This window comes from Salpingoeca rosetta, assembly GCF_000188695.1.
Source record: "Salpingoeca rosetta unplaced genomic scaffold supercont1.11, whole genome shotgun sequence".
Taxonomy (NCBI): domain Eukaryota; class Choanoflagellata; order Craspedida; family Salpingoecidae; genus Salpingoeca; species Salpingoeca rosetta.
The window spans coordinates 1,355,056-1,381,883 of NW_004754923.1; the positions used below are offsets into that span (position 1 = coordinate 1,355,056).

Consider the following 26,828-nt stretch of genomic DNA (forward strand, 5'->3'; position numbering starts at 1 on the left):
GGTCAAGCAAGGGTGGAGGACGAATGATGAGAGGTGAGGTGCATGCGATGGATCATTGTGAATGTCAACGCAGCAGCATACGGCACGAACCGCAGACTTGTCAATGCCATCGTCGTGACAGCACAATCCCACGCGGACATTTATAGTTTTATACTCCATCAGCCGCAGCGCAAACTCGCCCTATTAGGATCCGCTGTCCCTCTTTTCGTGCTCTCAAGCTTCCGTGTTCAACACTCGCCGGCGTTCTCCATAATCCCGGATTCTTATTGCAGTCACGCAAGATCTTTCCTCGCCTTCAGTTTTACGGCAGACATCCTTTATCAGTACGTTTTATCTCTAATACAAACCGGCGTTGATGTCTTACCTCACTGACAGCCCCGGTCACAACACACAGACATACAGACACACACACACACCACACAAACACACACACACACACACAGACAGACACACACACACACACACACACGCACACAGACACACACACACACACACACACATACACACAGCCACAGTGAGGAGTCAGCCACTATGTGAGGCAAAGGGGAGCTGCACGTTGTACTACCAGTACCACGCCCGCGTACCTGCCACTGGCTGCATAGTCTGTCTTGAAGCCGGTCATGTTTCCTTCAGTGTCGTGCTTGCTGTCCTTCCTGTGTGTTTTGAGGCGAAGCAACGCGTTATGGATTGCGTCGTGTGCATTTCGCCGCGCCGTCTGCTTGCCGCCTTCGATGCAAACACCTGTTGATGTGCTGTTCAGCAGCAGCCACAGACAGGTCCTCAGCACTTTCACCGTTGCACGACACAACAGGGTACACATCTCGTCTTCCATCCTCCCATCCTCCTGAAGCCCACCATACTCAGCCGCACTGACGCCTTTGTCTTCGTGCAGCAGTATCCTCACCCGAGCACCATGGACAGCAACACCGCTGCCAGTCACAGCGGCGGGATGATGCAGCCCACAGAAACCGCGCTGTGGGAGACAGATGCGCACTTTGATCACGCAGCTTCGTCCTCGTCCTCTTCCTCCTCCCCAACACGCTCCAACCAGCGGACGGATCTTGGCGAGGTTGTGGAGGAGCTCGAGGGCAAGCGGAGTGTGACCACTCAGACCCAGCGGCTGTCGTTCCTGCCACCACTTCGCAAGCTGCGGAAGCCACAAGCGGCGAGCAAAGAAACCAGTGAGCCCAGGAGGCGGATCACTGCAGACCCCTTCGACCCCAACCCGCGCAAGCGGCCGCGCAACCACTACACGCAGATGCAGAAGGACCTCGTCATCCAGGCTGGCGAAAGCAGCAGCGCCGACGCTCGCCGCATTGGAGCCCTCTTTGGCATGCCGCCGGCAACCGTCAAGACCGTGCTTTACCACGCAAGGCGGAAAGAACAAGGGCTAGAAGAAGGGCATGCGACGCCAGCAAGCAGCTCCACAGCACCAAGAAGCCAGCGGGGGAGGAAGGCAGGCACGCCCAGGAGGCTTTTCCCTGAGGACGAGGAAGTGATGAGAGAGCTCCTTCATGACGACTGCACGATGACTGCAGACCAGCTTGCAGACCACATGAACCTTGAAAAGCTCCGCCGAATCATGATCAGACTGGAGGAGCAGCTGCCCGCAGAGCAACGGTTGCGGGACGAGGAGAAGGTCTTCCTTGGGCCACTGAACCGTGAGACGTGCCTCGAGAACCCTGTGGTGAAGGAGCTCTATGACAAGACGCACATTGAAGGCACCCGCAGCGTGTATCGCGCGCTGAAGCGAAACATCTTCACCCTCAAGCGAGTAATTCCAGCAGCTGGAACGACAATGAACAGCGAGGCCAGCATGCAGAAGCGCCTGGCGTTTGCGAAGGAGCTGCGCGACCTCCTCCTCGAGGACAACGCCTACATCGTCTACATCGACGAGATGCCGTTCTATCTCCCATGCGGCAGGCACCACGGATTGCCGCCGCGTCGTGATGGCGCCGTGCACGAGGACGTGCCCGTGATGTCCTGTAGCACACAAGTGGCCATGGCAGTCTCGCACATGCACGGGCTTCTTTACGGCAAGCTCTACCCACCAGAGATGCACAGCACTGGCAGCGACGGGCAGAGGAAGACCAAGAAGGCCCTCAAGGCCACCTACACGCAGGTCCACTTCAAAGACTTCCTCAACAACCTTCTCCACACGCTCTGGCACAAGCGCGAAAGCCTTGGCCTCAGCGGGGCGAATATCGTGTTCCTGATGGCCAGCGCGCCAGAACAAGGACAGCGAGCGGCAGAGGCTGCCACGCAGATGCTGCAGGCCTACGACAGCTTCCACCTGTGGCGCGAGTGGATTGCGACCGGTCGGTGCAGCCTGTCCGTCAAGTTTAGCTCCCCCGAATCGCCCTCGCTGAACCTGACTGAGGTCTACAACAGAGCATTGCGGCAGAGGGCGAACCAGCTTCGCAAGACCCCAGACTTTATTGGCAAGCTGGAGTCCAAAGACATTCCGCGAGGGCAGGTGCAGAAGACGCGTGTGAAGGTGCTGTGCGACATCATCGAGCGAGCCATGGCTGACCTGCAGCGAAGGGCTCTCAAGCAAGCAAGCAAGGCGAGAATGGCAGAGGAAGCACTACATGTCATTCAGCTCAACGGGTTTCTCGACAAGCACTGGCGACCGGTCCAGCTGAGACACAACCAGGCCCACTCAACGGATATGGGCGACAACACGGATGCTGACAATGTCAATGATGCTGCTGCTGCTGACAACGACGAAGGCGGCAGTGGTAGTGGTAGTGATGATGATGATGATGATGATGATGATGATGATGAGTGATGCCCTCATGCACGCACAACCGTGTTACTTTCTTCGCGCTTGCCCCTTTTTGAGTTTGTTGAACGCAACATGAGCTTTCAACACACACACACACACACACACACACACACACACACACACACACACACACACACACACACACACACACACACACACACACACACACACACACGACCCACTCTCCCTCCCCGCCTGTCCTGCTCGTGTTCTCCTGTATCGCTTGTGCTTCTAGTTCATTGGTTAATACTCGTTGTTCAGTTCAACACATCGCCATCTAACTTCACTTCATGTCAGTTAAATAGAGGGAATGTGAGTGTGTTGGGTTATGTTGTGTTTGTGTGTGTCGTGTCGTGTCGTGTGGCAGAGTCAGGTGAGAAGCCGCGACGCTGCAACCAGTGCCTGTGTCGTTCGCGTGCATATCCACTGCCACACACCGTCCAGCATCTGCAAGCACGGCAGCATGGCACACACACACAAGTGGGAGAAACAATGTAAACGACCCACAGTACAATGCAGAACGACTGTGACGACTCTCAAACGGCATCTGTGCCTGCGTGTACTGGATTGCTCAAGCACAAGTACAAGAACACACACACACACACACACACACACACACACACACACACACACACACACACACACACGCACATGTACCAATACGCACCAGGAAGATTGGGTCAAACACAGAGGTTGGCCGACCGCCGTGAATGTAACGAACGCAGCTTAGCGCAGCGGCAGGCACCCCTGTCACACGTACACATACACACACATATACACGTACACACATGCACACACACATACACACACACACAGAAAGTGGTTGGATGTGAGCGCTGCTGGGTGGCTACGGAGAGCAGACACTTCATACGTTGTGTGTGTGCATGTGCTCGCTTGCCACACCGTTAATATGGTAGTAGTCCTCGAGTATTCGATAGCGACGAAAGCCGTGCCTGTGCACACAACATACGGGTGCATGTGCCGTGTCAACTCTGTGCTCTCTGATAACACAAGGAGGTGTGCACGTGCGAACAAACGCACGCCCACTCCGCCGTCTACACACACACACACACACACACACACACACACACACACACACACACACACACACACACACACACACACACACACACAGACACACACACACCGCTGATAGAAGGCGACGGCGCGCGTGTTTGAGGCGAGGACGTGAAGAAGGACAGCCTTGCATGACCGCTTGCTGACGACGTTGCATGCCAGCAGCAGTTCCAGCAGCGCCGACCCTATCATTGATATGTGGCAACGCGCAAGTACGTGAGCGGTTAACACTATCCCCGTGTATCATGCTCACCAGAGACAGCAAGAGCACATGATGAAGAGAACCGGCGCTCAGATTGCGTCACACATATACACGTAAATACGAACACACACACGCACACACAGACACACAGACAGACAGACAGACAGACAGACACACACACACACACACACACAGACACACAGACACACGCACACAGACACACACACACGCGCACGCGCACACAGACACACACACACGCACACACACAGAGGACAACGCACCTATTCCGTGGGATTGGAATCGCGGTATGACACCGAGTGTAAGGATGTACACCAAACTATACTTCTGTTCTGGATCATGCACGACGCCTTGATCCTGAAGAACAAAACAGGTTGGCGTACGTATCAGAAGATGCTTGGGATTTGACGCACAGCCCATTCCAACATAATCCTGGCTCTGCAACGTTCAGGATCACAGCCAAGGCACTCACCTGCCTGCCCCTTCCCACCTCAAAACGAATATCGCCACCAATCCCCACGGCATGCACTGGACGCACCTCAATGTCCACGGTTGAAGCTGGGGTGATTTTGAAGACGATGAAGCCCAGGAGAGTGCCATCATGGCTGAAGGCACCAAACGCGTCAAGCTCACTGTAGGGGATCACTGCACTGTCAAAGAACCGATCGGGGTAGGATATGGGAAACAGGACATCGTGCAGGGCTTTCAGCTGTGCGCGGTCGCCGCTCTCCAGTCGTCGGTAGCAGATGTGAGCCGTGTCCAGTGCGGGCAGAAAAGTTGTCGCGATCCTCACTGTAGCAGACGCCATCGACAGTGCTGGCTGCGCACTGCTGCTGTTGGTGCGAGCCATGTCATGACTGCTGATACCAGTGCCACCGCTCAACAGTGGTGCTGTCCCTGTCGCTGTTCTCATGGGTGTGTGACACTGTGACAGGCCACCTGTGCTTCCTCTGCTGTCCTTGTGTCTGCCGCTCATGCTGACTTGCGGTGGCTGGGTGGTGGTGGTGGTGGTGGTGTTGTTGTCGGTGTTCGTCATGGCGACACCTCCTCCTCTTGCATCCACGCCTTCGTACACCCGTGCATTCCCCAGCAGCGACACGGTTACGGTATCCCCCTTTCCAACCATGATCCCCTCACCCCCCTTTCCTTCCCCATCCAACAAAGCAGAGCAGCTTTGCTCCTCGTTGGCACGAACGGACACCAACACAAGCACACACACACACAACCCGCACCCTCGTTTGCCTGGTGGTTTGTTTGTCTGCGGCTTCTGTTCGCCGATGATTATTAGCCCATGATGCTGCCAATTTTCAGCAAGTTCGTGAGCACAAGCACAAAGCAAGACAACAGCTGCTGCTGCTGTCTTACCCAGCACCATCCACCTCGCCTTTGTTGACTTTCAGCCTGCACACTCACACGCCCGCACGCCTCCGATCCGACGTCAAGCTCGTTTGACTTCTTGGTGCCTTCTTGTTCGTTCATCTCAACGAGGCGTTTCTCTCGGCACGGCACGTGTTTCTGAGCGTTTGCTGTGGTCGACGACCGCCCCAGGCGAGCAGCTCCACCTTCCGCTGGCACAGGTGCGTGTTGATGCTCGGGGGGTGGGCCACACGTCCCTGCTTTCATCACGTTTCATTGAATTTGATTTGCCTCCTCCTTTGTCTGGCTGTTGTGCTCTGTGACAAAGACGCAGTCATCACCACCACGTGTCACTGTCACACACATGCTCACATGCATACACATGCGTGCATGCTCACTGCTCTCTGTGTGAACACCAAAACCACCTCTGCCATCACTGCCGTCACAGGCACCATCCATCACTCGCGCAGGCACCTGTCTCCGTGATCAATCCAGCCCAGTTCACTTGATCGACAAAGGGCATCCACACTAACGTGCACGCGCACAGAAGTGCTGAGCACACTGTCGACAGCACATCCTCCTCGACAACACATGCGCAGCAGCAGGCCTGGTCAGTCGTAGGACCCTCAAGCACAATCGCCGCTGCCGAGCACCTGAGCTGAGCGCGTGTCGACAAGCTTTTTCCACAGTTGCTGTGACCCTTGTTGTTGTTGTTGCTGTTGTTGTTGTTGCTTCTGTGAGTTGTGTCACTTGGCCGTGCCACCATGGCCAACGTGTCGAGAGGCTCGCCGGCTCGACGCGATAAGGAGCGTGGCTCATCCTTCTGGAGGTTTTTCCACATCGACAAACCTCACTTGGAGATATCAGAGGTGTGGGTGCATGTGTGTATACGTGTGCATGTGTGTGTGCATGTGTATGTTTGCGTGTGTATATGCGTGTGTGTGTGTATGTATGTATGTGCGTATGTGTGTGTGTGTGGATGTCGTTGGAAGCTTGCTTCTGTCCCATGTGCCATCCTCGACGCTCTCGAACTGCATCCGCAGTCGACACATGACTGACGTGTCATCAACACAAACACTCATGCTTCTCATGTGGGCATGATCAAAGGCGACTTTCGCAGATGTGGTGACCAGGCCGCTGCCGACGTTGCCGACACACGAAAGCACAACGCACCTTGATCCCCGCAAGCACAGTCACGCCTCCACAACCGCGTTTCCGTTCAGGTGTTGTACATGCTCACACACACACACACACCAAACGTGTGTGTGTGATGTTGTCTGTCGACAGCCTTTCTCACTGCCTCTGCACAGCACGTCACGTCCATTCACAACCGCATGCCTGTTTCTTCCTTTCCGTCACATTGCCGCTGCCCTACCATTCATTCCATCTCATGCACGCGTGTTTGCATCTCTCGCCTCGCCAGCCCCGGGTCCCGGCCAACAACGGCGTCGAGCGATGCGCCACCCCAATCCCGCGCGCGCCCCACCGCTGGTGCTGCTCGTGGCGTGGCGAGTCCAGCCGCCACGGCCTCTGCGCCAGCAACCGTTGCTGCCTCACCGCTCACGTCGCCGCAGTCTGCAGCAGCAACGGCGTCGTGCTCTTCGTCGTCGTCGGTGCTTGCGTCGCCAACCGTCTCCACCAGCACGGTCACGCCAACCAAGGGCAGCCATGGCCGCGGCAATGTCGACAATGGTGATGGCGATGGTGATGTGACGGCGTCTCCAGCTGCCCTGCGCCGCCTGGTCGAGTCTGCATATCGCCTCCCTCTCCGCCTCCGCATGCACTGGCTCGCGGTACGCGTACCACGCACACAGGGGGCGAAAAAGGAGCAGGAGGAGGAGCAGGGGGAGCAGGATGGTGGGGATGGGAAGATACGAGCACCTGACCACAGTGTTTGTCTCCAGCGATGCTTGTACTACTGTTCGTGTGTTTGATGGAGCTTGTTGTGAGCATCACAACGGCGTGCTCACCACCACGTGCATGTCATTTCCATCATCGATCATTGATCATCGATCATCACGGGTCACTGTGCAGGTACCTGACAGCGTGTTGCGAGAGGCAAGCATCCCCGCTGCCCAGCTCGTCACAGCTCTTTCCCACAACTCGTTTGCCCTCGCAAAGGCAATCTGCACAGGTACACACTCATGGCACTCGTTTGTGTGTGTGTGTGCGTGCATGCATGTGCGTGCATGTGTTCGTGCGTGTGTATGTGTGTGCGTGCATGTGTATGTGTGTGTGCATTGTATGCATGCACTCATCTGTGCCACGTATGTGTGTGTGTGTGTCTTAGTTGACGGGTTCCTGACGCACCAGACGGCCAAGTGGCTGCTGACGCTGCTGGAGAGTGCGGGTGTGGCGCGCCCCTTTCTCACGTCCGTCATCAAGGACGACATCAACAACGAACGCGCTGTGAGTACCCAGGCGATGGGAGTTGGATGATGATGATGATGATGATGATGATGATGATGATGATGATGATGATGATGATGATGATGATGATGATGATGATGATGATGAGGAGGAGGAGGAGGAGGAGGAGGAGGAGGAGGAGGGTGCGTTTGCATGCCCGCATGCTTGTTTGTGCGCCCCCCCCCCCACCCGACACAAGCTTAATGTGCGTGTGTATTGCGCTTGGTTACTCATGTGAATGTGTATCACTTTCCCCTTGCAGGCGCCGATGGTGTTTCGACGCAACACGACGGCCACGCGTCTCGTCTCTGCATATTTCCGCCTCATTGGACACGACTTTCTCTGCGCCGTTCTCGGTCCGTTAACGTGCACCCTGTCCTGCCCTGTATGCTGCCCTGCCCTCGCCAGGGATGTGTGTGCTGTATTTGTGTGTGCGAGGACATTTCTTTGGATGTCCTGTCAATTGCGCGCGTGGTAAGTTCCTTCCTCAGCCCTCCTCAAGCCCCCCCCCCTCACCCAGACCACCGCTTTACTGGCTGTTGTGACCACAGCTGCGCCCGTGCAGAACGCGTGCAACTCTGATCCAATTGAGCAGGTGAATGTGCGGCAAACGGGGGACACGGCCACCGCCAGCAATCGCAGCAGTGGCGGCGGCGTTAGTGGCGGCAATGGCGCGATGACGCCAGACCGGCGCCTGGTCATGCTCGTTGGCGTGTGTCAGGACGTGTGCGATCTCCTCACACACAACACCGCCCGCTTTCCGCTCAGCCTCGCCCTCCTCACAAAGGACCTCTTTGACTTGGTGGGTTGTTACGGGCGCGTCTGTGTGTGTGTGTGTGTGTGTGTGTGTGTGTGTGTGTGTGTGTGTGTGTGTGTGTGTCTGTACTTGTGTGTGTGTGTGTGCATTTTTGTTTTTGTGTCTGTACTTGTGTGTGCATTGCAGGTTTGCCTTGACACACAACTAACCTTTGTTCTGTGAATGCCTTTTCCCTCCCCCGCCTCGTGTTCAATGCGTGTTCAGATGGAGGCCCGGTTTCCTGGCCACGGCATTGTTGTCATCCGCTCCTTTGTCTTCCTGCGCCTGCTTTGCCCGGCCCTCATCAATCCAGAGGCATTCAACCTCCTCGTACGTCACGTGCATCCAGCCATCAAGCCAGATGACTGCACGCCCAACCACCCATTCCACGTGGTCACATCTCTTGCGCTGGCTGTTGGTTTCTGCTTCGTGGCGCGCGCAAGCAGCACGACCTGCTCTTCTCCCCATTCCCCCAGCAACCGTCTCTCACCATCACCACCACCACCACCACCACCAACTCATACTGCTTTCAACACCAACAGGACAGCAAGCCCGATCCTGTGCACCACCAGACGCTTCTCATGATGGCCAAGCTCATCCAGTCCCTCGCAAACTTCACAGGTGCAACACACACACACACACACACACACACACACACACACACACACACACACACACACACACACACACACACACACACACACACACACACACACACACACTTGGTGGCTCATGTGCTTCGTTTCGCGTTGGTCCCCCCGCCCCCGCGCGAATCATTGCCACATGTTAACTTTCAGCTCCTCATTCTCATAATTCTCACCCCACACACCACATACCACACCCTCCTGTCCATCGCCCGAGCAGGCGCGGCGAGCGAGGTGCCGCTGCCCTCAGCCATCGACTCGCCGGTTGTCCGCCAATTTATCGACTGGAACAGAGCCGGCATGGTCAGTGCTCCGACAGCAAACCCCCGCAATCCCATCCCTGGGTTTTCTGTTGCACACGAGCTGTGTGCACTAGCGATGTTGGTCTGGTGTGTACGTTAGTATATTCGTTCTTTGCCGTGTACGTATTCTTCTCCGCACTCGTTTTTGTTGCACTTGCCGCGGCCTTATCTCACACATGTGCGTACCACGGCTTGTGTCATCAGGCTGATTTGGTGCAGCAGCTGCTGGCGCGGGCGATGGCAACACAGGACGGCGATGTTCCCGCGTCGTGCCAGCGCCTGGCCGACCTCACTGCACCGGCCCTCTGGTTCTGCCCTTCGTGCAACCACGTCAACAGGAGCGACCGCTCAGACTGCCGCGAGTGCGGCGCACATGCACACCGCCGCGCCTCCAACGAACATACACGATCACATGCACACGCACACGGTCACGGTCACGGTCACGATCCTGCGGCACCGGCGCACATGCACACGCCGGGACACGGGCCACAGCTGAAGTGAGCTTCTCACTCCTGCACGCACATGGTCTGATGGGTTGTTGCAGTCGTGCATGCCATTGCCACGTGCCTCTCAATCTGCTTAACCTCACAACCCATTACCATCACCCATCACACAACCAATTATCATCATCAATCACCACCACCCACGCATTACCCATCAGCCTGCTTGACCGGTGTGCCATCAACCTTGCGCACTTGCTGGAGACAAAGTTGGCGGACATTGTCAAGAATCCAGACACCCTTGAGCCCTGCACCGTCAGCCTCGAATGCAACGCAAAGGTGCGTGCACTATCTGTTGTGTGGGCACACCGATTGTTTGCGTCTGTTTTTGTGTGCGCTGTATGCCCATGGTGCTTGCACTCACCTCCCAAATCTCTCCCTATCCCCCCCCCCCACACGCACACACGCACACACCTCCCAATCCCCATTTCGCAACCCGTCCACGCCACCACGCCACACCACACCACACCACACTTGCCCCTCCCCTGCATTTTGTATCATCACCAGGAGCTGTTCTTAGAGGCCTCGATGGCGTCACTCGGGTCTGCCAGCGTCTCCCTGGGCGCCAACGCCGACACCGGCCGTGCTAGTGACGGAAGTGTTGGCAGCGGTGGTGTTGGTGGTGCCGTTGCGTCGTCACACCGGGAGTTTGACGAGCTGGTGCTGACAGATGACGCCATTCACCTTCACCGCGCCCTCGACCTTGCACTCACCAACGAGAAGCTTGCGCACGCGAGCGTGGTGATGGTTGTGTCGCGCGGCATTGGGCTGCGCTTTCTCGTGTCCCGCCTCGCCTCGCTCCTCGACGCCCTCTCCACCAAGACGGCCAGCGCGTGCAAGGCGTTTCTTGCGCGCTGGTGCGACCCGGCTGCGTCCATTGCCGATGTGCCGGAAGCGCTGTGTCTGGAGCACTGCGCCGCCGCGTACTCGCGCATCACCATCCCGAGCACGGCGCGACAGATGGTTGCTGCGCTCCTGGGCAACGCCGCCAGCCACCTGCGCAGCGTGGAGGGCCGCCGCCCGTCTGTGGAGGTGGTTGCCTCGCTTGTCGCCACCTTCATCAAGGGCCTCATGTCGGAGAAGCCCGGGGCGGTGCTGCAGCAGTGGTCGCCGGGGCTTGTTCGCCTCGCCCTCATCTCCACCGCAGCCTTTGAGCAGCGCGACCAGCAGTGGGCCGTGCTGTTCATGCAGGGGCTGCTTGCCCGCTGCCTCCTCACCGCGCTCGTCTCCCCGCGCCGCTTTGGCGTCTTTGACCGCAATGTTCCGCTCGACTTTCGCCGCGGGCTGCACACGACGGCGTGCACGGCGCTTGAGCCACGCCTTCTTCTTGCCTGGCTCTCCTCCTGCCGCTTTGTTGCCCAGCGCGGCTGGTTTGTCGCCGCGCACGAGTACCACACGTTCCACGCCATGTGTGGGTGGCGCGGCGTGCTTGGCGTGTCCCGCAGCCGCTGCAGGCGCGTCCTGCTCGCGCGGTTCAAGGACATTTTCCTGCGCCCCACGAGCGGCGAGTCTGAGGAGAGCAGCGGCGACGACAAGGACGCGCCCACACCGCCACCGCCACCCCAGTCGTCATCAGCTGCAACAACAACAACACCAACAGCAACAACAACAACCACCACAACCACAGGTCACAGTGGCAGCGGTGAGCAGCACGATGTGGTGTTGCCGTCTGCATCGTCATCCAACATTGGCGGTGTGAAGACTGCAACCTCATCGCGAGCGGAGACATCGCCGGCCGCCAGCCCCGAGGCAAACAACATCACCACCATGATCAGCAGCACCAGCAGCACCAACAAGGTGGGCAGTCCCCGGCGCCGTGCTGTCTCGCACGCATCGGCGGCCGTGTCCAAGCAGACGGCCACGCCTGAGCAAGAATTGCAGCAGACGAAGCGCATACGGCGGCGGCGACGGCGGCGGCGGCGCTCACGGCCACAGCAGCGCCACAAGGTGCTGGTGGAGTCACACACGTTCCGCCTCATTGATCCGCTGGTCATCGCCATCTACGCTGTGACGCAACTGCACTCGCGCATTGCGTCACCGCTCATGTCGCCCAACACGCACTCCAACGACTACCTTGAGCTCGACCTGTGGGCGACGTCGCGGTCGAAGACGGCGTCGGTGGCCACGACAACTGCTGCGCCGACGCCGCGGCCTGCCTCCGTCTCAGCGCCCGTGTCGCCCCTTGCGACGAAAGCACCGGCCCCACCGACCCCAAAGCCGTCGACGCCGCCGCTGCCCGTGATGACGACGAAGCGCACGGCCATGACGCCGCCTGCAGCGGAGGAGAGCCGTGTTGGACAGCTGCTGCCTGTCCCAGAGCACGCACCCTTTGGCGACGACAACGCACACAGCGATGGTGATGATGATGCTGATGTTGATGATGCTGGTGCAGAAGATGGAGGTGATGAAGGTGATGCTGGTGATGACGCACCGCGGGGGCATCCGCATGCCGGCGATGATGGCGCGACCACGACGTTGGCGACTTCTGCGATGGCGAGCGGCGCTGCCTTTGAGGACGAGGGCCGCGGACTGGATGCAGACGACACTGGCGATGCGGACAGCGCAGTGACGTGCGATCACGATGGCAGTGTCAATGCCGACGGCGATGGTGCTGGTGCTGGTGATGAAGACGACGGTGGCGGCGATGAGGCGGTGGACGGAAAGTAGTGAAGCAGCACCACCACGATGTTTTGTGTGGTTCGATGAGGAGTTGTGCTGAGCTGGCGTGTTGGGAGTTATGGGTTTTGCGTTTAGCTGAGCTGAGTTGGGCTTGAGATGGTTGAGGCGGCGGTCGTGTGCCGCTGATAGTTTGGTGCAACCGGCCTTGATTTTGTTCAGGGGTAGTGTGAAGAGCAGCCGCCGTTCTGGTATCGAGCGGCTGGTGCAGCGCCACATCCGATGACGCGCGTGTTGAGCACGCGTGCTGACGACTGGCAGGCAAATTTGGGGGGGGGGGGGGTGGCGGTAATGATGTGGTGCTTGCTGGTGTGGGTGGGTGGTGAAGCTGATTGAGGTGGACGGGCGGTAGCGTTTGGCCAAGAGGATGGGCGAGGATGGGCGAGGATGGGCGAGGATGGGACCCGCTTCCATCGCCTCTGTTTTCTTTGGACTTTTTTTTTTGCTCGGCTAGTGTTGTTTGCTTGCTTCACCGCAGGAAGGGCTCATATCCAGGCCCATGCTGCTTTCGCTCTTCCATTTGGTTTCTTTTTTCTTGCTCGCAGTTAGGTGTTAAGCACATCCTTACCTGACCTACTCCTGTTGCTGTGACGTTTGTGTTCAGTTGCACGCGCGCGTGATTGCGGTTTACGCGCGTGCTCGTATTTGTGATCCTGTCCCTTGTTGACCTGTACTTCGTTTTGTTTGCTCGGATGTATCACCTGCTGTGCAGACAGTTGACTCTTGCTTGTGTTGTTGTTGACGTTGGTGCTGTCGATGGTGGTGTTATGTGCTTGACAGTGCACGTTGGGTCGTCCGTGTCATTTAAGTTGCTCTTGTCTTTATCCTCCCTTTGGTTAGCTTACAATGAAACAGCCATTGCTTTCCCTCGTCGCGCGTGTGATTGCAAGCAAGACGCTCTCTGCTCTGTTGCCAGCCTTGAGTACAGAAGGAGGAGGAGACGAAGAATTAATCTGTGAATCTCTCTCGCAACCGACACACCAAGCTGTGCACGCTGACATGGGGGGAACGTTTAATGGAAAGGCCATCATCATATAAGTAACTATGGATGGGGGACGACACATCTACAATTCGGCAACAGTATGCACAAGTGTGCCATGCGAGAAATGCGCAACTGAGAGCAGGCAACACAGACGGAGTGGATGCGGAAACGACAAAGCACCCAGAGCAGAAGCGATGTGATGAGGAGAAAGAGAGAGGGGCAGAGAGGGAGGAAGAAGAACGAGAGAGAGAGAGAGAGAAGGAGAGCGAGTGTGTGTGTGTGTGTGTAGTGGGGGCGACCGAACACAAAGCTGCATTGAGGGATAGCCATGTTCATGCCGCATTGCCTTGGAGGGATAGGGTTTCCTGGAGCTGCTGTGACACGTCCTCATCTGAGTTGCTTCGCGCCTGAGCGTCCAGCAAGTGCTGTGGCTGTTGCGCCGCTACACCTACTCGCGACACGTGGTCTCCTGGAATCATGACGAGTCCAATCGGTCTCCTGAATTCCAGCTCGTCATCCTGGCAAACCAATTGTAAAGTGTGTGTGTGTGTGTGTGTGTGTGTGTGTGTGTGTGTGTGTGTGTGTGTGTGTGTGTGTTGGTGTCGGAGGATGGCGGAGTCTGATGTTGGCACATCGACACATGCATGCAGAGGTTCTATTCACACACTTGCACCACAGGCATACGCACGCCACTGACACACTGATGCACATGCGCGTGTACAACCGTATGCCCACCTTTGGCCATGCGTCTGCGCCCGTGATTGGCGGGCCTTTCCACTCGTTGGCGTGGGTGAGCACGATGTTACAGCCATTGTCCACGCAAGAAAACACACCCTGCACAATGCGTCCGTCAGACACCCCAACGCGCACCAGCTTCCCAAGCAAGCCCTTCAGCATCGACCTCGCTTCTTCTTCTGCCATCTCAGTTGTGTGTGTGTGTGTGTGTGTGTGTGTGTGTGTGTGTGTGTGTGTGTGTGTGCGTGTGTGTGTGTGTGTGTGTGTGTGTGTGTGTGTGTGTGTGTGTGTGTGTGTGTGTGTGTGTGTGTGTGTGTGTGTGTGTGTGTGTGTGCGCGTTGTTGTTGGATTGTGCTCGTTTACTGAAAATTCATGAACATCATCAAACAAGTTTCGGCAATTCAAGGCTGCGACTTGGCTGCTTGCTTCTTGGCTGCCAGCCACTCATCAATCTCAGCCTTGAGCTCGGGCACTGCAAACATATGTGCGTGTGTGTGTGTGGTGTTGTTGTTGCTGTGTGAGTACACAAGGGAAGGGAGAGGCACACAAGGGAAGAGAGAGGCGCGAAGAGGGTGCAACCTCCACCCATTTGTTGCTCCACCCACTCCCATCCACTCCATGCTCACCTGGCACGAGGTCATCTGCAGAGAGTGGGCTGCGGTTGAACGGATCGGTGGGATCTGAGAGGAGGTGCTGGATAATCACAGAGCGGTCCACTGATGGCGGTGGCAACATGGACAGGAGAGAGATTGGCGTAAGCACGTGGGGCTCGAGTAACGGACCCATGGGACTGACTGCATCGAGCGCTCGCCGCACTACGATACACGCAACATGACACAACGGACACGCACAACAAAAAACAACCAAACAGACAGACAGACACGTACACAAACAACAACCACAAACAGCCAAACAAATGCACATGCACATGCACGCAGGCAGGTGCAGGGCAGCAAACTGACTGATGGTCTGGCTGGACGGCAGTTTCACGGGGTCCTTCATCAAGGTGTACATGACGGGATCTAATGCAATTGCGTGTGCAAGTGGATATCAGTACTGCGAATGTGTGCTTGTATGGTTGCGTGTTGTATGTGCGGTTGTAGTTGCTCGCTTCCTTCAGTGGTGTGAAGCAACAGTAGTCCAGGCAACAGTCGTTACCAAGATACTCGTCGGGAATGTCTCCGAGATCCGCTTCCTCCGTCTGCATCTCCTCATGCGCAGCCTGGTCATGCACACACACGCACGCATGCACACAATCACGCACACACGTGCACAGAGAACCAAGTTGTGAGCGATGAGAAAGACGTGCAGTGAGGTGTGGGTGATGAGAACGCAGCGAGAAGCCACACCTTGGCCACTTGAATCAGCTGCCGGAAGTGCTTCACATCATCCTGCAGATGCATCGCACAGGCGCACATGTGAGGATGAGAGGTGGAAGTGAACAACGGCGACATTCAAACACACACACACACGCACACGCACACACGCACACACACACACATACGCGCGCACACACACACATACGTAAGCGGTTGAGTTTCGCTCGAGAGTTGCGAGCGCCTTGAGGAGGAACGAGTGGTCGTAGCGTGCATCCTCAATCACAGCGGAGATGAACTTGGGCTGTGGAGGTGTGGAGATGGCAGGAAGCAATGGAGAGCAAAAGTTGCTTGAGGAGAGGTGGCAGGTGACAGCATGCACATAGATGGTCAAGCAGTGTCTGACGCCACGCGCCACGGTCGCTCACTGACCGCGCGTGAGCAAATCACACCACACATCACAAACAACAGGAATACGTCGTCGTCATCATCATGACCACCACGACCATCACAACTGTCGCCGCCGTCAACGCACGTCTGGGTTATCGGGCCCACGGGTGGGGATGCGGGAGCAGTGAAGATAGATGGCGACGAGCTGGCGCAGAACTTCAATGGGGTTGAAGTCGTACTCGCGCAGCTGGTCAAGCTGGTGGAGGATGGGGGAAAGGGGCAGGGGATAAGAGGGGGGATGGTTAAAATGATTGGTCGGCACAATGGTGGAGGGCGCGAGGAGGCGTGACAGTGAGAGGGAAGTGACACACACACACGCACATACACAAACACGCAAGCACATGCATGTGAGAAAAGCAGGCGGCCAGGCAAACAGCACGCACAGCAGGCACGATGTGCAGACGCACCTCCATCTTGCTTGCTTGTGGACCAAAGAGCCACCTGATGTTGCTGTTGAGCATGCCCGCGAGACGACCAACCACCTCCGTCCGCAGAAACGGGTCGACAACAGCGCCAGAGAGATTGTTGAAGAAGTGCAGCGTCTCCCCAGCTGGTAGTGGTGGCGACGAAAGGCAGAAGGCGTGGATGTGAACGCGTGCGTGTGAATGCGTGTTGTGTTGGGTGTTGTGGTGTGTTGTGTGTGGTGTGGTGTGTGGGGTGTGTGCGTGTTGTGTTGTGTGTGTGTATGTGTATGTGTTGTGTGAATGTGAGTGGGTGGTTCGGCACAGACACGAAGATGCGTTGGAGACGTGATCAACACATGTGGCCATCACCCACCGAGCATGGACAGTGTCTTGGCCTGGTTCTCGAGCTTCGGCAGCTCTTGCTGAGCCTGTAATGCCAATGAAAACACACGCAGGAACACACACACACACACAGACACACACACAGGCACACACACAGACACACACACACACACACACACAGGGGACGTCAGGGTGAATTGACTCAGAGCTTCACTCCTGAATGCATGCACCTCAGTACCATTCATTTCACCAGCACCAGCAACACTTCCGCTGTGACTGTGAGAGGAACATCACCTCCTCGCGTGTCTGGTCTTCGTCAGTCCATTCTGCCTGCGCCAGACGCCGCTTCAGATTCTTGATCTTCACCAAACAGTCAAACACTGCACACCATATCATGTAGGTGGCGATGGCGGCGGTGGTGTGAATGGCGACAGTTGAAGTCAGCAAGCAAACGCACACATCCAAAACAACAAGTGCACACACGCCCGCTTTCATGCACATGTTCACCTTCGCTCGCTCCCACAACCCCAACACACACACACACACACACACACACACACACACACACACACACACGACCTTCGTCAAAGAAGAGGGTGGTGTCGTTGATCAGCAGCATGACGAAACGAACAAAGCCGTCGTCCTGCGTGCTGGCGATGATTGCGTCACGGCTCTTCGGGTTCTGAACACAGAAGAAACAATTTGTGTGTGTGTGTGTGTGTGTGTGTGTGTGTGTGTGTGTGTGTGTAAACAGCCGCTTGCCGTGCATGAGCATCGAACACAGTCAACAAAACTACAACCGAACCACACACGCACACACGAGCACACACGCGCACACCTGCCACATTGACTTGAGGATGAGCTGGAGATTGTAGCGGACGCCTGGGCGGGCGTAGTAGTCCACCTCCTCCGCATCTGCACGCAGTCGCCATACGGCGATGCAGGACATGATGAGGCGGAGTTGCGATGACGTGTACATGTGTACATATTTGCATGTACAATTGTTTGAGAAAAACACGCGCGCAAGCCAACTCGCAACAGGCGAAAATGTGCGCATGTGCGCATGTGTGTGTGTGTGTGTTTTGGAGGAACGCACCAACGTAGAAGCGCATGAGCGCTGGTCCAAGGTGGTTCATGCCGAGGTCCGTCTGCAGCAGCGAAGACAGGAACGACGTGTTGGGTGCTTTGTCAGGCAGCAGACTCGACAGTATCTGCGATGGCAACGGTCGGCCGGTTGGTCGACCGGTTGGTTGGCGGGTGGTTGGTGGGTGGTTGGTGGGTGGTTGGTGGGTGGAGAATGGAGCAGTGAGGTTGGGATGACTCACTGCATCTTGGACGTGCTGTCTGCATAACACCGCATAACAACAACAACAACAACAACAACAACAACAACAACAACAACAACAACAACAACAACAACAACAACAACAACAACAACAACAACCAGTCGGTGGTGCCTGTCCACCAAAAGCCAACGGAGACACTAACACAGCACACCGTAACACCGCACCACACCACAGCACACTGTAGAACAATACAACACAAGCACCGCAAGGCAGCACGGCCGCACCTCGACAATCTTTGAGCGCTCAAAGGCGATGGGAATGTGCTTTGAGCTGAGGAGAAAGGCAACGAAGAAGCGCATGATGTACGGCGTTGCCGCCGTCGACGTGAACAGATGCGGGGCACTCCTGCACACACACACAGCGATAGAGACAAGGACGAGTGAGCGAGAGTGTGAGTGAGTGAGTGAGTGTGTGTGTGAGTGAGGCAGTGAGTGAGCGAGCGAGTGAGTGAGTGAGGAGCAAATACATGCGCACACATGCAAGTGAGCTGGTCGACGTACACACACAACGCACACACACATCACACACACATCACACACGTGCGCAAACAAGCGTGTGCTTGATTTCTTTCCACCTTGCGACGAAGAGGAAGAACTCAATCACGTCGTACACAAAGTACTCTGGCATGTTCGCCCACTGCGGCGAAATCTCGGCAGGAAGCGGGATGGTGTCGTTTCCGCCAGCCTGAACCGTCAGCGGTGGTGCATGCATGCATGCATGTGTGTGTGTGTGTGTGCGTGTGAGTGTGTGTGTGTGTGTGCAAATGTGTGAACGTGTGGACGTAAGACCGACTACGTGAGTGCATGCGTAAGCATGATGAAACCATGGCAATAGGACACAACACATGCGCCAAAGCACTGTGCAGTGCATACTCACCACTTGGAGCAGCCACGCGGCGACAAAGCCGTAAAACTCAACCAAGTCGCCCAGCAGCGCTGATGGGAAGATGCAGCATATGCAGTGCATGCGTAGGGGTATGCAAACGCGTGTGAGCGAGGAAGAGGCGGCTTGCACTTGTCTCGAGAAGATGAACCATGCGCAAACGGAAGACCTCAGCAGCAACACAGGGGAAAGTGGTCCAATCCCCACTTTGCACCTGTCACCATCAACATCCTCACCATTACTCCCATCCCCACCTCACCAACACCGACACCGACACCAGCAGGACCCCTCTCCCCCGCACCATCGCCTTTGCCCTACCTTCGTTGAGCACATCTGCCTCAAACGCGAGCCGCTCAGCAATGAGCGTGTCAAGCTGTGCGGCAAGCTGTGCAGCCTGCTCCCCGCGCTGCCTCGCTGCTGCCAGTTCGCGGTCAATGAAGGCAAGCCGGCTGCGGCCAGAGCGGTATGTGGCGTTGAGGCGCGCTGTTGCCGGCAGGAAGCCAATGTGCAGCACATGCAGCGTTGTGAAGAACTGCCGTGACAGCATCTAACGATGGCGGTAATGGTTATGATGGTGATGATGTTCGTGGGGGTGTGAAGACAGAGGTGTGAGTAGACAATGCTGCGCAGCATTGTGTGTGTGTGTGTGTGTGTGTGTGTGTGTGTGTGTGTGTGTGTGTGTGTGTGTGTGTGTGTGTGTGGTTCTCTCCCCCCCCCAGCCCCTTTGCCTTTGAACAGCCACAACAACGCAGGTCCAACTCCATATGACGACAACGCGCAACACACAATGGTTTTCTCTGGCAGCGGGGACGCCTGCAGCTCTGCCCGCGTGTCCTCAAACCACTTCTTCGTCTCCTCCTCCGACGCCTTCAGTCGCGTCTCCTGTTACGCAGTGCCGAAGGCGATTGGATAAGCAACGAGTATCAACCACAGGCATACGCATGTCACACACACGTACGCATATCCAATTCAAAGTAACACCCCCACACGCACCAATTATACACACACACACACAACCACATGCATTTGTACATGTACGGGCGCACCTTCTGTGTGTCGTTGGGTGCATCCTCCATGGCGAGCATGCGAATGTCAAAATCAATCGCCTTCGCCTTGAGTTTCGCAGCATCAAACGTGACCAGCTTGTGGCTCAGCTGCGTCGTCGTTGTCGGTATTGTGGTGGTGGTGGTGGTGGTGACCATGGTGGGTGAGTTGACACGTGATGTTAGGCGTGTGTGTGTGTGTGTGTGTGTGTGTGTGTGTGTGTGTGTGTGTGTGTGTGTGTGGAAAGAGAAACTAACACCAAACATCATGCACACACACAACGCACACATACAGCACACGCCTACACACAAGTGCACACCTGCTTCATGAGGACGGTGAGGTTCATGGCGACGTTGTCGGAATTCGTGAACTGCATGCAAGCAAGCAAGTGGCGGCAGTGGAGCGAAGGGGTGAATCACGCGCCCGTCGAAGGCACAAACATGCACACGCACACACATCTCATGCACACAACACACACACGATTCACACACACGATTCACACACACGATTCACACACATTCACACATATTTGTACATCCACACTGAAACAATCCCCTCGCCTCTCTGCAAGCGGCAGGCTGCCTGACCAGCATGAGGTTTGCGCCAGCGAGCTGGGACCCGAGCTGTGCGCGTTTTGCATTCACGGCACAAGCAATCTTCAGAAACGCAAAGAACCGCTGGCGCCCATCAGCCGTCCTGCACACACACACACACACACACACACACACACACACACACACACACACACACACACACACACACACACACACACACACACACGCATGCATGGTCATGATGCGGGCAAGGTATACGGTTAGGACCGGTCTATGGGGCCGTATTGTGGTTGAGTGAGACGCTGATGCGTTTGGGGAGAGCTGCGCTTCCAACCAACCACCAAGACACGCCGATACAGCGCCCTTCCACACTAAACCACACTTTGCCAACCCAACTCTCAAGTAAACCTCACACCCATCCATTCACAGTGCAATGCACGCCCACCTGAGAAAGCCCTTGCACGTCTGGACAAGGTGCTGTCGATAGAGCGCGAGGGATGTCCGCAGCGTGGACTGCGTCGACTCAACAACAGACGGCGGCAGCCTGCATATGTGGTCATTGGGCGAGGGCGGAGGTGCCAGTGTGTGCATGTGCATGTGCATGCGTGTACGTGTGTGAGCATGCGTGTGCATGCGTGTGCGTGTGTGTGCGTGTGCGTGTGTGTGCGTGTTTTCCACTTCGACACCGTCCAAAATATCAACACAGCCTCCTCCAACGCCACCATCAGGCAGCCGCCACGCCCACGGCCACCAATAACACACCTGCGGTCCTTGACGGTAAAGAGCGACGCTGCCGAGAACCGTGGCCGTGATGCAAGCAGCGGGAATGGCTGGACACATGTACAGAGACAAGGGAGTGTTTGATTCAGTGAGTGAGAGATACACGCACGCACGTACGCACGTACGCACGCACGTACGTGCAAAATGCACGTAAACATGCTGCGGGAGAGAGTGAGCGGTGACATGCACGTGCACGTGTGTGTATGCGTGAACGTGTGTGCGTGTATGTCGCTGCATGCGCCATGTCGTCAAGTGTGCATGCATCTTCTGCACGCCTGTGCGCGTACAACAAGCGTGTGCGCGCATCACCTGCTCTGATGGAATGACGCCTGGCTCGAGGAAGACGCCGATGGGTGAGTTTGTCACCGCCGCCGCCGTCTCGCTGTCGGGCAGGAAGTTGGCATGCATCACAAGCTGCAGTGTTTTTTTGTTGTTTGGGGGAGAATGAAACAGGTGAGGGCAGTTGGTGGCGGTTGGTCGGTGATGGGGTGGGTGCACGGACCAAGGAAGACAGAGCAACGATGGCATGATGGACAAAGGGCAGGCGGCCACAACCAATCATGAGCAACGCGAACAGCACGAACGACACGACAACACGAACAACGCGGACAACGCAACATGTGCAGATGCCTCGCGGGTCACGTACCGCGTGTGCCACGGGAAGGGGCTGCCCTTTGTGGGCGGTGCCGAGACTGCAGCACGCCTGGAACGCCTATATTCGCCAGTGACAATGACACGGTTGAACGGACGTGAACCACGGACGAACACCATGCACGCACACGCGAACAACGCACACGAGCAAAACTACGCATGCACGCATGCACACACACACACACCTGCAGGACTGGCAGGGCTTGCTGGATGTCGCGTGTCTGCCGCGCAATCTCACACAGCTCGCTCAGCACAGGCAGAAAGATCTGACACGGGCAAACACACGCACATGTGTGTGAACACTCGGACAGGGAATGGCATCATTGGAAGTGCCGGGATGTGACCGTGTTTGGGATGTATCACATGCACACACACACACACACACACACACACACACACACACACACACACACACACACACACACACACACACACACACACACACACGCACATATGCACACACACACACACTCGTACCGTTTCGATGCCTGCTGGGTCGTCCTGTGCACACACGTCCACGACAGCAGAGAGGAACGGACCCAGCTCCGCCTTTGTCAGCAGCGCCTGCACAACCCACTTGCGCGCATCACGCGTCTCCCTGCAGGCCACGCGGGGGGAGGGGCAAGCGAGTGTGTGATGGCGCGTGTGTGAGTGTGCGTAATTCCGCATGAGAGAGACAAACACATTGTGTGTGATTGCGGGTGGTTGTGGGTGGTTCTGTGATTGTGCGCATGTGTGTGCGTGTGCGATCATGTGTGATCATGTGCATGTGTGCAAGTGGCATAACGTCGTTGAGAGACGAGAGCACGTGGTGTGGCCTTGACTCACGCGTCCACGGGGAACATGGGCTCGTCCAGCATGAGGATCGTGTTTGCATAGCTCGCTGCAAGCTCTTGCGTCAGTTCTGCCAGGCGCCGCAGCCGCGACTTTGGAGGCAGCACGCGCAGACGGCCAGCGGCACGGTGGAAACATTGTGCAAGATACGCGATGGATTTCGGAGCTGCGGGGGCATCAGCAAGGAGATGCGCCATAATGATGGCGTCGACAAACTTGCGCTCGTCTGCAGGAGGGACATGAATGAGAGAGAGAGAGGGAGAGAGAGAGAGAGAGAGAGTTAGGGAGAGAGAGAGTTAGGGAGGGAGGGAGACAGACAGACAGACAGACAGACAGACAGAGAGGCAGAGAGACAAAGAGAGAGAGAGAAAGGGGGGGGGAGCGTTACGCAGGCCACACGCGGCGACATGAAGGGAAATGCAAGTGGCAGTGGGTAAGCGGCACATAACACCACCACAAATCATGCACTCAACATACACACAGATGGATCCCGAGATAGCAACACGCACGCACGCAAGCACACACACCGAGCTCTGTGTCGTCCTTGAATTCCTGGAGCAGGTGCGGGCAGGGGACGGGCTGAGCACCGCTGCCGCTGTTGGACAGACGCATCTGTGCAATTGACAGGTCGCCCTTTATGGTCGTGCGTCAGGTGGGAGGGTGTGGGGTCATTCGTGTGCGGATGTGTGTGTGTGTGCGTGGGTGTGTGTGTGTATGTGTGTGTATGTGTGTGCGGATGTGTGTGTATGTGTGTGTGTGTGTGTGTGATTGAATGAGCTGAGTCATTCAATACAGCGCCGGCACCAGCACGATTATCACCGCCAGCAACAGGTCGATAGGAGAAGCAAAAGACCCACATGACCAACATCGACGAGAAAAGCGCGAACAGGACCGCACATGCCGGCTCTGCTCATACCTGGTCTCTGTATTCCACATTGAGAACGGTGCGAGCAAAGTCGTGTGCGTACTCGTACAGGACGTTTGACGCTGCCGCTGATGCTGGCGATGATCGAGATGGCGACATGGCCTTTGGCCTGAAAGCCACAGCAAGTTTGCACGCACGCACACGGAACGCATTCGACAACAGCGAGTGTGAATGCATGAGAACTTGAGCTTGCCACACACACACACACACACACACACACAAGTACACACAAGTGCACACACACAAGTCTACACAAGAGCACACACACACACAAGTACACACAAGAGCACACAAGAGCACGCAAGAGCACACACACACACACAAGCATACAACACAGTGGTGCAAAGTGGTGTTGACGCAAGTGATGAGCCACGTTTCATGTGGTCGCTTACAATTTGGCTGGCGAAGCTTGCTGTGAAGCACCTGTTTTGGCGGGTGCTGCATCGTCTTGGGTCAGGCTCAGGAAAGGGTTGTCGCCGCTGCTGGTGTTGCTGCTGGTGTTGCTGGTGTCCATTGATGTGGTGGTTGCAGCCGCTGTTGCGGTGTTGGTTTTCTCATCTTTGCTGGCTGTAATTGGCGTCTCACTCGTCGCTGAATCCTGCTCGGGCGCGATGCATGCGATGTGTGAGTGCGTTGTGGTGCGTGAACGTTTGAGGTGCGTGAGTGCGTGTTTTGTTGTGAATGTGAGTGTGTGTTTGTGTGACATGGTGACCGGGTTCGCCACGGTCGACACATGTGGCCACATAGTGTCACGTGTACACAACTCGTCGACCTTCCCTCACCCACACAAACCCACTCGCAAAACACACCCACACACACAACCTCATCACAAACGCAAACACACACCCACACACACACCTCCTGTGCAGCCCGTTTGGACGGTGGTGTTGACTGTAGCCTGGCCAAGCGTGCCAGCCGTTTTGCACGGATGTCATTCGCTGGTCGAGCAACGGGTTCGGCAGGCTGTCCGTGGGTGGCTGCCTCGCCTCCGTCCTGTGGCCCCTGCTCCTCCTCCTCTGGCTGCCGTTGCTGCCGTTGCTGCTGTTGCTCGTCGCTCCCGTCCATCTTGTCGCGGGCTGCTTGCTGCTTGCTTGTCTTGTCTGCCGTTTCTTGTTGTCTTGTCGTCGTGTCAGCAGTCTCAGAAAGTGCTGAGTCAGCAGTTCCCCAGTTGGCGCCAAACCTTCGAAAAGCGCGGAAACACACAAACCACACACAACAACAAGCACACACAAGCACACAGTGCGGCAAGTTGTCTCAACACACAAGCAGACCTGCAACCACCACCATGTGCGGGAGCGGTAGAGCTGATGCGATGGAGACGGAGATGGAGATAGAGATGGAGATGGGAGTGGACGTGCAGGTACCGCCACTGCCGCCCGGCCCTCCGCCACGCAGCGCTGTTCGCAAAGCAAGGAAGCGAGCAAAGCGGCAACCGCAACACCCAGAACACAACGAGATGGACCATGACGACGACAATGACAACGACACAGACTTGATGGATTCGGATGCTTCACCGCCCTCCTCTCAACCCACACCGCCAATCGTGTTTGCTGACTCGTCCCCAGAAGAACCCTCTCTTCGACTCTCGGTCAGCACTCGTGAATCCTTTGTTCACATGTGTGTGCGTTGAAGCTGTAGCACGACACCACGCCAACTCGCTCCCACTCATACTCACAGTTTTACTCACGCTTACATGTTCACACTCTCACTCAACCTCATATTCTCATACTCACTCGCTCGCATTCTCACTCACCCCTCCCCTTTCTTTCTTTCTTTCTTTCTCTCTGACACCCATAATGCCTTCATCGCGCAGCAACAAGCGGCGGCTGTCGCTGCCTTTTTCACACCCCGATCACGAAGACGCTCATCTTCCTCAGCAACAGCAAGCACAGCGCCTGCATCGAAGCCCAAAACATCTGCAAAGCCCCGCCTTCGTCGCCGGTCACGCAGCGCCAAGTCCAGCCCCATCACCTTTCCCACCCACACTGTCCAGCTGACCGACTGGAGCAACCCGCCCCTGCCCTCCACGCGCGCACAGCAGCGCTTTTCGACGGCTGCTCTATTTCACGCGTCTCGCACTCGACTCCGCCCAGGGATGCAGACAACACAAAGTGCGTGTGATGTCATGGTGGGCACAGAAAAGAGGGTGCAGTCTGTCGTGGCCCCTGCATGGGTTCTGCATCAACCAACACCGTGGCGCAAAGCATAGTGTCGTTGCTGCTGATACACCTGTCACCATCACATTGCCCCCCCCCCCCATAGTCACGGTCCTGATCCTTTATTCCTGCTTTCTCCTCTTCTGCAGGACACATGTCCCTGTCTCACATGCTGCGAAAGGGCGTAACCCTCACCAACGTGGCGTCGGCACATGTTGGCCAGTCCATCGACACCCTCCTTCTCCGCTACTCCCAAGGTATGATGCGCGCGCGTGTGTGGGTATGTGCAAGCGTTTGTGTGTGTGTGTGTGTGTGTGTGTGTGTGTGTGTGTGTGTGTGTGTGTACGGTTGTGTAGCAGAGGCTTCGCACACAAACCCAGACGGCGAGTTGCCTACCTGCAGGAGTCTAGCATTGAGTGCGCGTAGACCGGCACCGATGACTCATTCCGTGAAAACGAGATCCTGTGGGAGTTTTGTATCACGACGCAGAACCCCTATCGTTCGTCCGCATCGCGTTTTGTTTACATCTAAGACCTGGCAGACAGTACTTTGTTTATGCTTCCTTGGCATCTTTTCGTTCTGAGCTGCCTAACCTAACCAATTAGTCAGAGCTGTACCCGCCTGTGGTATTAGTAAGGCAGTGCCCGGTTAACTGAGAT

General features: G+C 56.4%; 7 protein-coding genes across 7 annotated transcripts in view; 3 read left to right on the forward strand and 4 right to left on the reverse strand.

Moving 5' to 3' along the window:
• Positions 1-159, reverse strand: part of PTSG_05004 (uncharacterized protein) — a gene marked incomplete at its 5' end in the record, with an annotated part of 9,556 nt that extends 9,397 nt beyond the window's left edge. Inside the window, one exon of the mRNA XM_004994262.1 lies at positions 91-159. Coding sequence (XP_004994319.1) covers positions 91-159 — 69 coding nt within the window. The remainder of the gene's footprint in view (positions 1-90) is intronic.
• A 461-nt stretch (positions 160-620) lies between these two features.
• On the forward strand, positions 621-2,791 carry PTSG_05005 (uncharacterized protein; the record flags this gene model as incomplete). The annotated part of the gene is made up of 2 exons (XM_004994263.1): positions 621-637; positions 865-2,791. 2 exons carry the CDS (start codon positions 621-623, stop codon positions 2,789-2,791), a joined length of 1,944 nt encoding a protein of 647 aa, XP_004994320.1.
• A 216-nt stretch (positions 2,792-3,007) lies between these two features.
• On the reverse strand, positions 3,008-5,355 carry PTSG_05006 (uncharacterized protein). The gene is made up of 6 exons (XM_004994264.1): positions 4,624-5,355; positions 4,349-4,442; positions 3,936-4,050; positions 3,692-3,741; positions 3,456-3,535; positions 3,008-3,235 (listed from the first exon to the last, which is right to left on the reverse strand). Exons 1-6 carry the CDS (start codon positions 5,209-5,211, stop codon positions 3,158-3,160), a joined length of 1,005 nt encoding a protein of 334 aa, XP_004994321.1. The 5' UTR covers positions 5,212-5,355; the 3' UTR covers positions 3,008-3,157.
• A 53-nt stretch (positions 5,356-5,408) lies between these two features.
• On the forward strand, positions 5,409-13,098 carry PTSG_05007 (uncharacterized protein). The gene is made up of 14 exons (XM_004994265.1): positions 5,409-5,662; positions 5,890-6,310; positions 6,549-6,664; positions 6,865-7,234; positions 7,476-7,575; positions 7,732-7,850; positions 8,113-8,206; positions 8,402-8,652; positions 8,872-8,976; positions 9,189-9,267; positions 9,511-9,593; positions 9,797-10,089; positions 10,254-10,371; positions 10,600-13,098. The coding sequence occupies exons 2-14, from the start codon at positions 6,206-6,208 to the stop codon at positions 12,757-12,759; spliced, it is 3,993 nt and encodes a 1,330-aa protein (XP_004994322.1). The 5' UTR covers positions 5,409-5,662; positions 5,890-6,205; the 3' UTR covers positions 12,760-13,098.
• Positions 13,099-14,082: 984 nt separating this feature from the next.
• PTSG_05008 (uncharacterized protein) lies at positions 14,083-14,671 on the reverse strand (the record flags this gene model as incomplete). Its single annotated transcript, XM_004994266.1, has 2 exons — positions 14,083-14,268; positions 14,486-14,671. 2 exons carry the CDS (start codon positions 14,669-14,671, stop codon positions 14,083-14,085), a joined length of 372 nt encoding a protein of 123 aa, XP_004994323.1.
• Positions 14,672-14,827: 156 nt separating this feature from the next.
• On the reverse strand, positions 14,828-25,151 carry PTSG_05009 (uncharacterized protein). The gene is made up of 32 exons (XM_004994267.1): positions 24,872-25,151; positions 24,406-24,611; positions 24,005-24,122; positions 23,616-23,721; positions 23,083-23,314; positions 22,732-22,852; positions 22,440-22,520; positions 22,250-22,315; positions 21,913-22,017; positions 21,586-21,653; positions 21,269-21,367; positions 20,857-20,965; positions 20,589-20,639; positions 20,272-20,379; positions 20,012-20,107; positions 19,544-19,772; positions 19,220-19,278; positions 18,918-19,027; positions 18,568-18,688; positions 18,094-18,208; positions 17,836-17,912; positions 17,577-17,679; positions 17,292-17,377; positions 17,029-17,083; positions 16,659-16,801; positions 16,337-16,447; positions 16,010-16,105; positions 15,835-15,876; positions 15,644-15,707; positions 15,448-15,507; positions 15,112-15,201; positions 14,828-14,957 (listed from the first exon to the last, which is right to left on the reverse strand). Exons 1-32 carry the CDS (start codon positions 25,076-25,078, stop codon positions 14,887-14,889), a joined length of 3,405 nt encoding a protein of 1,134 aa, XP_004994324.1. The 5' UTR covers positions 25,079-25,151; the 3' UTR covers positions 14,828-14,886.
• Positions 25,152-25,185: 34 nt separating this feature from the next.
• PTSG_12240 (uncharacterized protein) overlaps positions 25,186-26,828 on the forward strand; it is a 5,242-nt gene continuing 3,599 nt past the window's right edge. Inside the window, exons 1-3 of the mRNA XM_004994268.1 lie at positions 25,186-25,601; positions 25,827-26,124; positions 26,319-26,426. Coding sequence (XP_004994325.1) covers positions 25,299-25,601; positions 25,827-26,124; positions 26,319-26,426 — 709 coding nt within the window. The 5' untranslated portion in view covers positions 25,186-25,298. The remainder of the gene's footprint in view (positions 25,602-25,826; positions 26,125-26,318; positions 26,427-26,828) is intronic.

Bases quoted from the DNA above. Each gene is read 5' to 3' on its own strand.
- PTSG_05006 (XM_004994264.1), bottom strand. From the start codon at position 5,211: ATGGTTGGAAAGGGGGATACCGTAACCGTGTCGCTGCTGGGGAATGCA. The intron at 3,742-3,935 runs GTGTGTGTGTGT...TTGTGTGCACAG, and splicing joins GCCGTCGCCTTCTATCAGCG to GCACGGCTTTCGTCGCTATC. The intron at 3,236-3,455 runs GTGCGTATTGGT...CCGTGCTTGCAG, and splicing joins TGTTTGACCCAATCTTCCTG to ATGCTGGACGGTGTGTGGCA.
- PTSG_05007 (XM_004994265.1), top strand. From the start codon at position 6,206: ATGGCCAACGTGTCGAGAGGCTCGCCGGCTCGACGCGATAAGGAGCGT. The intron at 6,311-6,548 runs GTGTGGGTGCAT...GCATGATCAAAG, and splicing joins CTCACTTGGAGATATCAGAG to GCGACTTTCGCAGATGTGGT. The intron at 9,268-9,510 runs GTGCAACACACA...TCGCCCGAGCAG, and splicing joins GTCCCTCGCAAACTTCACAG to GCGCGGCGAGCGAGGTGCCG.
- PTSG_05009 (XM_004994267.1), bottom strand. From the start codon at position 25,078: ATGGACGGGAGCGACGAGCAACAGCAGCAACGGCAGCAACGGCAGCCA. The intron at 22,521-22,731 runs GTACGAGTGTGT...TGCCCGTGTCAG, and splicing joins ACCCAGCAGGCATCGAAACG to ATCTTTCTGCCTGTGCTGAG. The intron at 18,209-18,567 runs GTGCGGCCGTGC...TTGCCATCGCAG, and splicing joins AGCGCTCAAAGATTGTCGAG to ATACTGTCGAGTCTGCTGCC.